This window comes from Natator depressus, chromosome 4, assembly GCF_965152275.1.
Source record: "Natator depressus isolate rNatDep1 chromosome 4, rNatDep2.hap1, whole genome shotgun sequence".
In the NCBI taxonomy this organism is placed as follows: domain Eukaryota; kingdom Metazoa; phylum Chordata; order Testudines; family Cheloniidae; genus Natator; species Natator depressus.
Window position 1 is genome coordinate 13,967,623 of NC_134237.1, and position 16,415 is coordinate 13,984,037.

Consider the following 16,415-nt stretch of genomic DNA (forward strand, 5'->3'; position numbering starts at 1 on the left):
TGATGACTTGACTGCAACTTAAAGCTGCATGCCCCCAGCTATGTTAGTACCACAGTTTGAGTGCTTCGGGCTTGATCCAATGTCAGCTGAGGTCAATTTAAGTTTTTCCCACTGACTTCAGTGGGCTCTGAATCAGGCTCTTGTACAATATGGAGATTTCTGACTTTCGTATAGGTCCATATATTTAGAATACTGGGTGTAGTATGTTATATAAAAGGGTTAACATATATAATTGCAGTCAGTCCACAGAGCGGAAACAAAACAAATAGAATAGTAAGGAAAACACACCACACAAGCTCTACCAGGAGAGTAACCAGTGGCCCAAACCCTGAAGTCCTTGCTGAGGTTTTACTCCAGTCTTAATTCCCAGGGAGAGTTTTGCCTGCATAAGGATGGAGTAAAGACTAAGGTGCTGATCTTGCAGCGGGTTCCATGTGGACTGACTTCTGTGCCCAGGAGGGCCCTGTCGAAGTCAGTGTGGCACCAGGCAAAGATGGGGTCAGTTTACAATGGAGCTTCATTAGATTGGATGGAGCTTTGCCTGGGTACAGGGAGCCTGTCCACACAAAACAAATTGCAGGAGCAGGGTCTTACTGCGGACTTTAGGGTTAAACCCAGTCAGAAATACAATTGCCAGAGCTGTGCAGTAATCTTGCTGTAGAATTCATACTGTAAGTGGGGAGGATTGCACAGAGGCTAAATGAGTATAGCTCCAGCATAGTGACATAAACAGGGGATGATGCTCACACAACAAAACATGGACATGAAAAGCTTATTTCAACGTTTATGCACCAGCTGCTTCAGTGCTTTGGATATTGGCAGCATTTGAGTGGTAATCCTTTTCCATTTAACAGCGCTATTGTATAAATAGTACATGCAATAGTTGTTTTAATTAGGGCATACATTTTATGAAAGGACAACGTAACAACACTGGTAGTTGTTCCATACATATGTCATAATGTTCTATGTAAGCAGTAATGACAAGCATTCTGTTTAAGATAAATTTACTATACACAGTGGGCTACAGGCATTCCTGGTGTAACAGTCATAGATTTACTCCTGGCTGTCTGTGGTACAGTGTATTTGATATAGAACTGTTCAGGTTCACATCTAGGTATGCTTTCCCGCTTTTGAGTTTTCCTTGTTTGAGGACTCTTATCTTACTAGTAATAAGGCAGGTAGCATGCTATGAGACAGTGAGATCAACATGCATGCTCTGATGTTGGGGTTATATGAAGTAGAGATATGTAGCAATTCAATTGCAATACACCCATTAAAAACAACAAAGTGGCTGGTTTTTTTTGTACTCATGCATATTTATATTCACCGATCATTTTATCAAATAATAACCTACTGCTAATTATTTTCTCTTGACCTTTTGACAAAGACTGGTTATTTTATGGCAGCAAGAAAGGAAAAACTGAGGAAAAACTACTGCTTTGTCACAGAAAATAGATTGATGAATCTGGCCGGAAGGCTTTACAAAGATAAAAACATAGCCTATAAACCAGCACTGAGATTTTTAATTCAGTAGCAATGCATGGTGAATACTAGAACAGAGAAAGCAGATGATTGCATCAGTCATTTCATAGGATGATTCAGTGTATAGATTGAGAACTGATTTACTGTATTACTATTGTCAACTGAAAAATAGGGGGTTTGTTTTGCAAATGGTGTGGCAAGAAGGACTGGTACATGCCTTCCAATCAGTGTCTGGAAAACTAGATGAGATAACCTTGCTTTCTGATATTATTATCCTAGTGTTTTATTTGAAAGGAAAGTTCCTTTATTGTTTTTTCTCTCGACTATGATTTAGGGCTAGATTCCAATGTCCTAAGTCATGCTGAATAGTACCTTACTCTGCAAACAGTCCCATTTTAAATCAACAGGACCACTTGTCAAGTAAGGTGTCACCTAACATGAGGAGGGGTATCAGAATCTGGCTCTAAATGGATTTCTGGAAATATGAAATTGGTTCATGATTTCTGGATTCCCCTGGTTTTCTGTGTCTTGGTGCTAACATACTAATACTCTGATTTTCAGAGATGCAGAGCTCCTGCTGATTTAAATGGGATTTGTAGCATATCTGAAATTCAGGTCATTAGTACCTGGCATTTTAAGTCTACAACAAGCACTTTTGGGGCCTATTTCTGAAGCAGAATCACCATGAGGAGCCACTAGTCCACACTAACAACAATCATTTACATATCATTGCAGCAACTTCATAATGCCACACAGGTTTTAATGGAACTAATTTATTCCTGGTGTGGTGGCACTGATTTTAATGGGGTTGAACCAGGTGTAAATCAGCACTCATTTGGCCTGATCATATTTGTTATGCTCTTTCTAAGAAGCATCCTGATAGTGCTTCACATATAATACAGCATTGAAAAGCACAGGAATAACTCAATTTAACAAATCCTTCCCATCCTAGAAAATAAATAACAAAGAGATAGTGAGATCAACATGCACGCTCTGATGGTGTTGGGGTGACACACAGGGAACTCAGTTAGGTGACATCACTTCTCACCTGCTGAAAGTATCCTGCCCCAAGCCGCCTTCAGGAGCGGAGTCCCTCACGGCAGTATCTCTGTATGAAAAGACATAGGCCAGTTAGAATCCCTTGAAGCATTACCATCAGGACTGCTAGATTTCCCAGGATTCCCAAGATGCAGCAGTACACATCCTGATATGAAGAAAAAATTGCTAATGTTATATGCATTCATCAAGACGTTTACACATTATAATGGAAGTTGGGGGACTGTCACAGGTTGGCTGCCCTTTGTGGCTCGGTCTACACTGCCGCTGGGATGAGCTTCCCAATGGGGATAGACAGACAAGCTAGCTCCGCTCGAGCTAGCATGCTAAAAACAGCAGTGTGGCCACTGCAGCATGGACAGCAGCTCAAGCTAGGCACCCAAGTCCAAACCTACCTGACCTTCTGGACCCATACTTGGGTAGGTCGCCCAAACCATCACCTGTGTCACCCTGGCCACACTGCCATTTTTAGTATGCTAGTTTAAGCTGCGCTTCCACATCTACCCATCCGTAGCATGCTCCCTACTGCAGTGTAGACATACCCTTAAGGGGGGGTTGGGCTCAACTATGCCAGTGACCTAGCAGCTGTCTGTGAGCTGGTCCTGATTTGGCAACTTAATTATACCTAGTGGCCCCAGCTGTGAAAGGGTCAGGAAGAGACTAGATAAGGAGGAAGGAGAACTCAGTTAGGGAGGACCTAGGACAGAGGTGGTAGGAAGTACCCACTGCCTGGGAGGAGTCAGGGGAAGCAGACTGAAGAAGGCAGCAGGGACAGAATTAATCCCTGTGGTGGGGCCTAGAAAAGGGACAAGGTACAGAGAGGCAGTCCTGGAGGGGGTTGGCATTCTGGCAGAGCAAACAGGAACTGGGAGGACCTAGGGAGAAGCCAGAGGCCTGGGAACCAGCAGAGAGGCTGTGTTAAGCACAGGCCACAGGGAAGCAGCACCAGGGGCTTTGAGGTTGGAAGTGTCCCAGGGAAACTGGCGGGTAGGGTTAGCTCAGTGGTTTGAGGATTGCCCTACTAAACCCAAGATTGTGAGTTCAGTCCTTAAGGGAGCCATTTAGGGATCTGGGGCAAAAATTGGGGATTGGCCCTGCTTTGAGCAGAGAGTGGGACTAGATGACCTCCTGAGGTCCCTTCCAATCCTGATATTCTATGAAACAGCTGCCCATCAGAAGAAGCAGACCTAGCTGTTTAATACAGGGTCCCTGGGCTGGAGCCCACCTTCAAGACCTGAGGAAGAGGTGTGCAACTCCAACATAAAGACTACCGAGCCCAGGCTGAGGACTGAGCCTAAAGCGTGGGATGAGGAATAGCCCAAGTGAGGGCAGAAAGATCTCTGATGTTGGGACATTTTTGGACTTTAGTTGTACTTCTGTCATCCTGGAAGGGGTCTAGACTAGAAAGGACTCAGAGAGCTGACTCACAGACAGAATTAGGCCATTGCAGGGCCAAAGTGGTGACCAACGGGGGCACAAGAGGTGAAGACCCCGCAGGGCCTTGACCTGATGCCAGAGCTGCTATGGTGGTGAGTTCAACTGCTCACAGGCCCCCTTAACATTTCCTCTTTGCACCTGTAGCAGCTGCCTCTCAGGGCTTGGTGGGTGTATCGTGACAGAGTGTGGAACCCACTGTCCTTCCCACCTTCAGCAAGCTTACAGCACAGGCTGGTTTTTCACAATAGCTACTTTGGAAACTATTAATAGGTTCCATCCCGGAACTTGGTATTTCCCACCGCTTCCTTCCCTGGCTACAGCCTCACAAATCTGCCTGCAGCCCGGGCTTTCCATGGGGAATGGGGGCATGCGGCGTCTGGGCCCTCAGTGCCAGGGCAGGGCACAACCCAGAGAGCATGCAAGGAAAGATACTATGCAGTGGAATCTACTGTATTAAGCTCCTATTTCATCCAATGATATCCAATAACTCCCATGGATTACAACTCCCATAGTATGAATTCCTGCCTTTTCCCAATCTGTTCTCAATTATCAGCCACTGTAAAGTTCTTATTGCACAGAAGCGTTAGGTTAGATTGTGGACCACGCATCTGGGTCAATTTCCAGAACCTACCAAGGACACGGATTGATTTAAAGTGTCAGGTTTGGGAGGTTTCTTGGCTGTGACCTAGAGAAGCAAAATGTTGATTAAATTTTGGAGCTTCACAGAAACACTCCCTTTCCATCACCAGCCTGGCTACCATGATTGCATCCAGGCCGAAAGCCCATTTTATCAGGTATTTTACTCATAAAGCACCACCTCTTCTCCATCAAGGCACTGGAGGAGAAAACTATCCACATAAATAAACGCTTTCCTGCAATCCAAATCTTCAAAAAGTCAGTTCTATCCCAGCTGGAGAGAAGCATATTGTTCCATCTGTCCATATGCCCTTTTTCTTTCTTTTAGCAAAAGATCTGTATTCAATTAATGTAACTTCCCTAAAAAAGGAGCCATGTTCACTCCCAGGGATTTCTGTAACGTCCTGAGGATGACACCTTCAGATTCTTTATTGGGGTTTGAAACAAGCAAAAAAAAGACTGCCCTTGGCTAATCCTTACCAGGCTTTGCACTGAGCCTGGAGCGTATTGGAAAAGGGTTTTGGGGTTTAATCAGGATCGTATGAATACCTATGAGGTGCAGACCCGATCAACAGAGCTCACAGATATGTGCCACACTAATGTATCTCAGTGCTTTGATATTAAAAGAACTTCCAGTCACCTGGAACACAATACCAGGGATTTTCTTCACTATCTTTAAACCTATCTTGCTAATCAACTCTACTGCCCATTGTTTCCCAAAAGCTAGTCCCTCTGGTTTTACTGCATTCAGGGATTCCCAGGCCAGAAGAGACCTCTGTGAACATCTAGGTAAAACACAGGCCACAGACTTTGCCAAAATAATTTCTAGAACATATCTTTTAAAAAACATCCAATCTTGAGTTTAAAATTGTCAGTAATAGAGAATTCACCATGACCCTTGGTAAATTGTTCCACTGGTTAATTACTCTCATAATTAAACATTTACACCTTATTTCCAGTCTGAATTTGTCTAGCTTCAGCTTCCAGCCATTGGATCCTATTGTACCTTTCTCTGCTAGATTGGAAAGCCCATTATTAAATATTTGTTCCCCATGTAGGTACTAAATCAAGTCACCCCTTAACCTTCTCTTTGTTAAGCTAAATAGATTGAGTTCCTTGAGTCTATCACTATAAGGCAGGTCTAAGCCTTTAATGATTCTTTTGGCTCTTTTCTGAACCCTCTCCAATTTATCAACATCCTTCTTGAACTGTGGGCACCAGAACTTGACACAGCATTCCAGCAGCGGTTGGACCTGTGCCATACACAGAAGTATACTTTAGCTGTATTAAAACACACATTGTTTGTGCCATTTTCCAAGCGATCCAGATCACTGTGAATCAGTGCCCTGTACTCTTCATTATTTACCACTCCTCCAGTTTTTGTTTCATTTGCAAAATTTATCAGTGATGATTTTTATGTTTTCTTCCAGGTCATTGATAAAAACGTTAAATACCATAGGGCCAAGAACTGATCCCTCTGAGACCCCACAGGAAACACACCTGCTTGATGATAATTCCCCATTTACAGTTACATTCTGAGACCTATCAGTTATCCAGTTTAATCCATTTAATGTGTGCCATGTTAATCTTATATGGTTCTGTTTTTTTACTAAAACTATAATGTGGTACCAAGTCAAACATCTTAGAGAAGTCTATGAGGTTAACACTATTACCTTTATCAACCAATTTATATTCTCATAAATAAATCAAGCTAGTCTGACAGGTTCTATTTTCTATAAAACCATATTCATTGGCATAAATTACATTACGCTCTCATTTTTTTAAATTGAGTCCCATGTCAGTCATTCCATTATCTTGCCCAGGATTGATGTCAGGCTAACAAGCCTATAATTACCTGGGTCATCCCATTTACCCTTTTTAAAAATTGGCACAACATTAGCTTTCCTCTAGTCTTCTGGAACTTCCTCATTGTTCCAAGACTTATTGAAAATCAATATGAATGGTTCAGTGAGCTTAACAGCCAGCTCTTTTAAACTTCTTGGAAGCAAGTTATCTGGACCTGCTGATCTAAAAATGTTTAGCGTTAGTAGCTTCTATTTAACATCCTCCAGAGAAACAAGTAGACTAATTCCCGGATTATTGGTCAAAGTCTGGGACATTCTCGGTCAAATGACAATGTTTCTTACTTGCTGTATATATCCTGTCGCAAGCTGCATGTAACAGCGGGTTCTCTACTTGCAGCATCCCTGTATGGGGGAAAAGGTACCACAGTTAACAATATCAAGAAAAGCACTACTTTGAGGATTGGCAGATACAGTGATTTTCTGAGGGATAATTAGTTCTGGAAAAGATTCTCCAGTCCTCATGTCAACTCACATGGAGAACACAGTATCACACAGGAGAGAGAAAACGGTGAACAAATCTTTCCAAAGAAACTGTTCCTTACAAAATGTCAAAAGGATTCACTGGTCCTTTTGCTAGACGTTGAAAACCATTTCTTGAACTCATGGCTGAATTAGCAACAAAGAAAACAATGGCTTATCTCACTTCCACTATAAAAATATAACACAGACACTCATTATAAGCCAGACATTGGCAATTCAGCACTGTTGATTGCCCTGTGTTCTGAAACATTCTTCTCTTATTATGATTAAGGCCCTGTCAAATTCACGGCCATGAAAAACACATCATGGACCATGAAATCTGATCGTCCCCCCCGGTGAAATCTCGTCTTCTAATGATTCTACCCTATACTATACAGATTTCAGGGGGGAGACCAATGTTTCTCAAATTGGGGGTTCTGACCCAAAAGGGAGTTGCTGGGGGGGTCGCTGTATTGTCACCCTTTCTTCTACGCTGACTTCAGAGTTGGGCGGCCAGAGAGCAGCAGGTGTTGGCCAGGTGCCCAGCTACCAAGGCAGCGCCCCGCCAGCAGCATCACAAAAGTAAGGGTGGTAGCACTATACCATGCCATCATTACTTCTGCGCTGGTGCTGGTGGTGACTCTGCCTTTAGAGCTGGGCCCCCGGCCAGCAGCTGCCGCTGCCCCGCTCTGAAAGCGGCACCGCTGCCAGCAGCAGCGCAGAAGAAAGGGTAGCAGTACTGCCACCCCCCCATAATAACCTTGCAACTCCCCCGCCCCCACCCAACTCCTTTTTGCCTCAAGACCCCTACAATTACAACACTGTGAAATTTCAGATTTAAGTAGCTGAAATAATGAAATTTACAATTTTTAAAATCTATGACCGTGAAATTGACCAAAATGGACTGTGCATTTGGTAGGGCCCTCATTATGACTGTCGAGACTCTCAAAAGGTTTGATGCTGACGATGCTGATTTCTGGTTCAATAAAAAACAGCTACTCTACCCAAACAGTAAAAAAGCGTGAGAATGGGATGTTTGGCATATGAGACTGATCTGACAAAGCCCCAGTTTTACATACAATGGGAGAAAAATAATTCTTGAAATAAGGAATATATTCTAATGCAAAATCATGAATGATGATCATCTTTACAAACTCTCTCTATTTCTGGATCCAGAGCATCAGGCTTTAACAAGTGATGCTGGTTTTGATTTTTTGTTTAACATGATCTATGAAGTCATGGTAGTATGTTAAGAGAAACCACTCGCCTGTCTCCCACATGACAGGACACTTCCATAATACAGAAGAAGGGAGTTCACAAATGATCATAAAATCTGAAATGCTTACATGCAAAGTAAATAAACAAGACATCACTGGGCTGCAAATGATGCAGTCATTTTCTAGTTCCACTACCATCATAGCCATATATCATCCTTAGCCTGTGATGTGGATTCATTAGACCATGGCGCAGATACCTTGCCTATCTTTTTAATTTGGGTCACCATTCTCCTTCTGCACTCTTATAAGCAACCACTACTCCAGCAGCTTTTGAATAAGGGCTGTTGCATGAGCAATATGGCTAATTTCTCTGGATACCTTGAGTTCACTTCTAAACCCAGGGTTCCTGTACAACAGCATCCTGCACTGCCCCCAAAGCACTTGAGTGGCCAGATTTTCGTTTCAGAAGGCTATATACATCCAGAGTAATTTACACTTTTCTTACATTGTGTTTCTCAAGGTGGCTAAAGATAACTCTCTCTTGCCATCGCTGTCATTCTTACTGAGAACCATGGAGGGGATCTCATCAATCGTATTTCTTAATTCCTGGAGAAGCCGCTTTAAATCTCGCAGTGGGTCCTCCTTCACAATGGCTGGCTTGGGTGGCATCTGAATTAAATATTCATTTATAAAATAAATGTTTAAAATGGCATTTTGCTGTCCAGAACCTATATATATCCAGCTAAATACAGACATTTCTTTTTTGTTCTCAATTATTAGACTTTTTAACTCTATTTTAGAGGAAGCTATCTAGAGGTTTGATCATGAAAATTTGATAATTATCAAAATACTTTATAAGAGGTGACTATACTATGTAAGTTAATAAGCTGTCTCTCAGAATATTGTAAAGAAAATCATAACATGTTTATATACACAGTACTGGATGTAGATGTAAATTTTTATATACATACACAAATACTATGTTCAAAAAACATTATTAAGGTTGCAAAGTTAAGCACTCAAAAGTTAGGAAATGCAACCTTAATTCAGCCCCCTGATGCATATGCATTGTAAAGCAGTCTTTAATGACATGATCACAAACTATATTTTCCACAGAACCTCCATCTCATTCAGTGTAATGATGCACAGTCCTCACTTAATGAAAATTAAGTTACATTCAATATTTATTAATTTTTATTAAATTCAATATTTTGTTTTCTCCTGATTGTTCAATGGGTGGCCCTAGGCCTTATTTCGTAAACCCTATTCAAACCCAGCTCTGAACAGAGAATTATTAATTTCCTCATCAGCTTTTTTCTGGTGCTCCTCACTACAGTATCTGATTATTCACAAACACAAATGAATTCATTATCACAACACCTCCTGTGAGATGAGGGGCTGGTATTACTCCCATTTTACAGATGGAGAACAGAGGCACAGGGATATTAAGGTTAAAAGTTTCCATTAATTTTGAGTGCCCAATGTGAGACCCCCTACGACCTGATTTTTCAGATTACTTAGCATTATGTAATACTTTATATGTTTGAAGCACAACTCCGATTGACTTCAGTTGCAGCTGTGAATGCTCAGCAATTTTGCAAATCAAGACCCCTGGGCTCAAGTCAGGTACCCAGAAAATGAGGAACACACTATTAGAGTGCTTGAGCTGCTCAAAGAAAAGGTTGCCAGAATTCTTTTTAACATGGGCAAAACAATGCATTTTTCTCTAACCTCATTCTTGGAAATAAATTAAACCGTTCTGGCTAAACTGTTTTTTTTTTCCTTAAAGTCATCTTGAAACAGACACCTGATATAAAAAAATTTCAGCTCAAATGGTTAAAGTTTGGCAAAGTTATAAGCATCTAATAATAGGATATTATAATGGGAAGTGTCTGGCACTCTTAATAAGTGGTGCTTACAATGGGTATGTCTACACTACTATTAGACATTCACGGCTGGGCTGTGCCAGCTGGCTTGGGCTCATGGGGTTTGGGCTTGCAGGGCTTGGGCCTGTGGGGCTGTTTAATTGCAGTGTAGACATTTGGGCTCTGGGACTCCATGAGGGGGGAAGGTACCAGAGCTTGGGCTCCAGCTTGAGCCTGGACATCTACACTGCAATTAAACAGCCCCTTAGCCAGAGTCAGCTGGCACTGTCCCACAGTGGGTTTTAAATTGCAGTGTAGACATACCCAGAAAGGCCAACTGCATCCTTGCTGTGACTCCACTGATTTCATTGGAGTCACACAATTGATACATTTTGCTCATATGCTGTATATACAGGAAAAAGGACACATTAGAAAGTGAAGTTTGTTGGTAACTGAAACTTTTTTAGTGAATGTCTCCAAGTGATATAAGGCAAAACTTTGGTCAAAGCTTTTTTATAATTTCCTAGCTGCTTTGCCTGTTCTCAGAAAACTCGGAGATAGGTAACAGTTTATGCAAACATTCAATGGACAGAGCAAATAGACAATACATAGGCTAAAGTACACAAACATGCCTTAGGTGCAAAATTATGGCCATCATTTAGTGACGTTTTCTCAGCTGTGTGAAAGAGAAACTAGCAATGATGTAGAGTGATCAAACCATTTCTTTTCTGAGCCCTTGTCTACACTAGGACTTTAGGTCGAATTTAGCAGCGTTAAATCGATGTAAACCTGCACCCGTCCACACGATGAAGCCCTTTATTTCGACTTAAAGGGCTCTTAAAATCGATTTCCGTACTCCACCCCTGACTAGTGGATTAGCGCTTAAATCGGCCTTGCCGGGTCGAATTTGGGGTACTGTGGACACAATTCGACGGTATTGGCCTCCGGGAGCTATCCCAGAGTGCTCCATTGTGACCGCTCTGGACAGCACTCTCAACTCAGATGCACTGGCCAGGTAGACAGGAAAAGAACCGCGAACTTTTGAATCTCATTTCCTGTTTGGCCAGCGTGGCAAGCTGCAGGTGACCATGCAGAGCTCATCAGCAGAGGTGACCATGATGGAGTCCCAGAATCGCAAAAGAGCTCCAGCATGGACTGAACGGGAGGTACAGGATCTGATCGCTGTATGGGGAGAGGAATCCGTGCTATCAGAACTCCGTTCCAGTTTTCGAAATGCCAAAACCTTTGTCAAAATCTCCCAGGGCATGAAGGACAGAGGCCGTAACAGGGACCCGAAGCAGTGCTGCGTGAAACTTAAGGAGCTGAGGCAAGCCTACCAGAAAACCAGAGGGGCGAACGGCCGCTCTGGGTCAGAGCCCCAAACATGCCGCTTCTATGATGAGCTGCATGCCATTTTAGGGGGTTCAGCCACCACTACCCCAGCCGTGTTGTTTGACTCCTTCAATGGAGATGGAGGCAACACGGAAGCAGGTTTTGGGGACGAAGAAGAAGATGATGATGATGATGATGAGGTTGTAGATAGCTCACAGCAAGCAAGCGGAGAAACCGGTTTTCCCGACAGCCAGGAACTGTTTCTCACCCTGGACCTGGAGCCAGTACCCCCCGAACCCACCCAAGGCTGCCTCCTGGACCCGGCAGGCGGAGAAGGGACCTCCGGTGAGTGTACCTTTTAAAATACTATACATGGTTTAAAAGCAAGCATGTGAAAGGATTACTTTGCCCTGGCATTCATGGCTCTCCTGGATGTACTCCCAAAGCCTTTGCAAAAGGTTTCTGGGGAGGGCAGCCTTATTGCGTCCTTCATGGTAGGACACTTTACCACTCCAGGCCAGTAACACGTACTCGGGAATCATTGTACAACAAAGCATTGCAGTGTATGTTTGCTGGCGTTCAAACAACATCCATTCTTTATCTCTCTGTGTTATCCTCAGGAGAGTGAGATATCATTCATGGTCTCCTGGTTGAAATAGGGTGCTTTTCTTCAGGGGACATTCAGAGGAGCCCGTTCCTGCTGAGCTGTTTGCCTGCGGCTGAACAGAAATGTTCCCCGCTGTTAGCCACGGGGAGGGGGGAGGGTTGAGAGGGTAGCCACGCGGTGGGGGGAGGCAAAATGCGACCTTGTAATGAAAGCACATGTGCTATGTATGTAATGTTAACAGCAAGGTTTACCCTGAAAGACTGTAGCCACTGTTTTATAAAATGTGTCTTTTTAAATACCGCTGTCCCTTTTTTTTTCTCCACCAGCTGCATGTGTTTCAATGATCACAGGATCTTCTCCTTCCCAGAGGCTAGTGAAGATTAGAAAGAAAAAAAAACGCACTCGCGATGAAATGTTCTCTGAGCTCATGCTGTCCTCCCACACTGACAGAGCACAGACGAATGCGTGGAGGCAAATAATGTCAGAGTGCAGGAAATCACAAAATGACCGGGAGGAGAGGTGGCGGGCTGAAGAGAGTAAGTGGCGGGCTGAAGACAGGGCTGAAGCTCAAATGTGGCGGCAGCGTGATGAGAGGAGGCAGGATTCAATGCTGAGGCTGCTGGAGGACCAAACCAGTATGCTCCAGTGTATGGTTGAGCTGCAGCAAAGGCAGCGGGAGCACAGACTGCCACTACAGCCCCTGTGTAACCAACCGCCCTCCTCCCCAAGTTCCATAGCCTCCACACCCAGACGCCCAAGAACGTGGTGGGGGGGCCACCAGCCAACCAGCCAGTCCACCACAGAGGATTGCCCCAAAAAAAGAAGGCTGGCATTCAATAAATTTTAAAGTTGTAAACTTTTAAAGTGCTGTGTGGCATTTTCCTTCCCTCCTCCACCACCCCTCTTGGGCTACCTTGGTAGTCATCCCCCTATTTGTGTGATGAATGAATAAAGAATGCATGAATGTGACGCAACAATGACTTTATTGCCTCTGCAAGCAATGATTAAAGGGAGGCGGGGAGGGTGGTTAGCTTGCAGGGAAGTAGAGTGAACCAAGGGGCGGGGGGTTTCATCAAGGAGAAACAAAGAGAACTTTCACACCGTAGCCTGGCCAGTCATGAAACTGGTTTTCAAAGCTTCTCTGATGCGTACCGCACCCTCCTGTGCTCTTCTAACCGCCCTGGTGTCTGGCTGCGCATAACCAGCAGCCAGGCGATTTGCCTCAACCTCCCATCCCACCATAAACGTCTCCCCCTTACTCTCACAGATATTGTGGAGCACACAGCAAGCAGTAATAACAGTGGGAATATTGGTTTCGCTGAGATCTAAGCGAGTCAGTAAACTGCGCCAGCGCGCCTTTAAACATCCAAATGCACATTCTACCACCATTCTGCACTTGCTCAGCCTGAGGTTGAACAGCTCCTGACTACTGTCCAGGCTGCCTGTGTACGGCTTCATGAGCCATGGCATTAAGGGGTAGGCTGGGTCCCCAAGGATACATATAGGCATTTCAACGTCCCCAACAGTTATTTTCTGGTCTGGGAATAAAGTCCCTTCCTGCAGCTTTTGAAACAGACCAGAGTTCCTGAAGATGCGAGCGTCATGTACCTTTCCCGGCCATCCCACGTTGATGTTGGTGAAACGTCCCTTGTGATCCACCAGAGCTTGCAGCACTATTGAAAAGTACCCCTTGCGGTTTATGTACTCGCCGGCTTGGTGCTCCGGTGCCAAGATAGGGATATGGGTTCCGTCTATGGCCCCACCACAGTTAGGGAATCCCATTGCAGCAAAGCCATCCACTATGACCTGCACATTTCCCAGGGTCACTACCCTTGATATCAGCAGATCTTTGATTGCGTGGGCTACTTGCATCACAGCAGCCCCCACAGTAGATTTGCCCACTCCAAATTGATTCCCAACTGACCGGTAGCTGTCTGGCGTTGCAAGCTTCCACAGGGCTATCGCCACTCGCTTCTCAACTGTGAGGGCTGCTCTCATCTTGGTATTCATGCACTTCAGGGCAGGGGAAAGCAAGTCACAAAGTTCCATGAAAGTGCCCTTACGCATGTGAAAATTTCGCAGCCACTGGGAATCGTCCCAGACCTGCAACACTATGCGGTCCCACCAGTCTGTGCTTGTTTCCCGAGCCCAGAATCGGTGTTCCACAGCATGAACCTGCCCCATTAGCACCATGATGCATGCATTGGCAGGGCCCATGCTTTCAGAGAAATCTGTGTCCATGTCCTGATCACTCACGTGACCGCGCTGACGTCGCCTCCTCGCCCGGTATCGCTTTGCCAGGTTCTGGTGCTGCATATACTGCTGGATAATGCGTGTGGTGTTTAATGTGCTCCTAATTGCCAAAGTGAGCTGAGCGGCCTCCATGCTTGCCTTGGTATGGCGTCCGCTCAGAAAAAAGGCGCGGAACGATTGTCTGCCGTTGCTCTGACGGAGGGAGGGGCGACTGACGACATGGCTTACAGGGTTGGCTTCAGGGTGGCTGAAGGGGGTGGCTTTACATCAAGGAGTATTTCAGGCAGGACTTCACGGAGGGTTCCAATAAGAAATGGTGCACCTAAGTTATTGTTCTTATTGGAACAAGGAGGTTAGTCTGGCCTCTGATTGATACATGGCTAGATTTACCTCGCTGCACCTTCTCTGTGAGTGACTGCAGTGTGACCTAGAGGAATAAGTCCCCTAGATGGGGGGGGGGGAGGGGGAAGCAAATGAGTACAAAACAAATCTGGTCTATTTCTTGTTTTGATCCACTCCATCTATCTTTTACATCTTTGGCTGGCAGCAGACGGTGCAGAAGGACTGCATGCCATCCACATCTCATGGCTGCTTGGCAGAAGATGGTGCAATACAACTGCTAGCCATCCTCATCTCTTGCCTGCCCGGTAGAAGATGGTGCAATATGACTGCTAGCCATCCTCATCTCTTGCCTGCCTGGCAGAAGATGGTACAGTACGACTGCTAGCAATCCGTATCGCCTGCCTGCTCACCATATGACGGTTCCATAGGACTGACTGCAGGACTAAAGAGAATGACCTGGTCAAGTCACTCCAAATTTAGTCCCTGCGCCCATGACTGCCCAGGCGCTCCTGGCCGACGTGGCCAGGAGCACCTAGGACATGACGATGACGGCTACCAGTCATATTGCACCGTCTGCTGCCAGAAGGCAATGGGTTGCTGCTACTGCGTAGCAAAGCAGTACCGCGTCTGCCAGCACCCAGGAGACATATGGTGATGGTTACCTGAGTGGGCTCCATGCTTATATGGCGTCTGCACAGGTAACTCAGGAAAAAAGGCGCAAAACGATTGTCTGCCCTTGCTTTCACGGAGGGAGGGAGGGAACGGGGGCCTGACGATATGTACCCAGAACCACCCGCGACAATGTTTTAGCTCCATCAGGCATTGGGATCTCAACCCAGAATTCCAATGGGCAGCGGAGACTGCGGGAACTGTGGGATAGCTACCCACAGTGCAACACTCCGGAAGTCGACGCTTGCCTCAGTACTGTGGAAGCACTCCGCCGAGTTAATGCACTTAATGCACTTAGAGCATTTTCTGTGGGGACACACACACTCGAATATATAAAACCGATTTCTAAAAAACCGACTTCTATAAATTTGACCTTATTCCGTAGTGAAGACATACCCTGAGAAAGCAATAAAAACCTTTTGCTCTGGAGTTACTAAAGTTCTCTCAATGGTGCATTAGTATTCTCAAGTTAAATGTCAGCATTTGTTTTACACTGGACCCAGAGAAGATAAAGCTAAACATACTGTAAATATACAAGGTCCAATTCTGTCTTCACCTGGCCACACCCTCTAGGCGGGTTATTCTCACACAAGGGAAGGGAAAGGCTGTGCACATGGCCCTTTCCACAGCACTGCTGCCTGCTACCCACTCCCATAAATCCGTGGACACTAGTGTAGCTCCTGCAGGAGCTGTGCTATTTGGGACTCCCCCGAGCCACAGCTGTCTCTATAGGAAATGTGAATTTCCAAAACACAAAGAGTAAAGAAGAAAAAATTACTATAGATTTTATCTGCAGTATCTTATATTTCCCCATGGGATTGGTGGGGACAGTCTGCAACTTTTGGCCATGTACCCCTCCCTACATGTGGAGTCTGTAGGGGCATGGAGGGGGCATGCCATGAGCACATGCAGAGGGCTGATGGGGCCTTAATTAGGTGCAATTCCTACTGAGATCAGTGGATCTGTGCGAGGACAGAATTGGTCCCACAGTACATATTTACTGATAAAAAATAAGGTGTTTGCATAGTGACTGACACACCCACACTCTGTTGTGTGTTAATGATCATGGGCTTGATCCAATTGCTACCAAAGGTAATGGAGACTCCCATTTACTTTGGTGGGAGCTGGGTCATGTCCTATATGGAGAATCATATAAAAACTATAGAGAAAATAATGAAGAATTATTTTCTGCATA

General features: G+C 44.8%; 1 protein-coding gene across 1 annotated transcript in view; it reads right to left on the bottom strand.

Annotated features, from left to right (window-relative positions):
- CCDC158 (coiled-coil domain containing 158) overlaps positions 1 to 16,415 on the bottom strand; it is a 61,308-nt gene that overhangs the window by 7,888 nt on the left and 37,005 nt on the right. The window contains exons 19-21 of the mRNA XM_074949941.1: positions 8,658 to 8,821; positions 6,759 to 6,818; positions 2,531 to 2,590 (exon numbers count right to left, since the gene is read on the bottom strand). Of these exons, the coding sequence (XP_074806042.1) occupies positions 2,531 to 2,590; positions 6,759 to 6,818; positions 8,658 to 8,821 (284 nt within the window). The remainder of the gene's footprint in view (positions 1 to 2,530; positions 2,591 to 6,758; positions 6,819 to 8,657; positions 8,822 to 16,415) is intronic.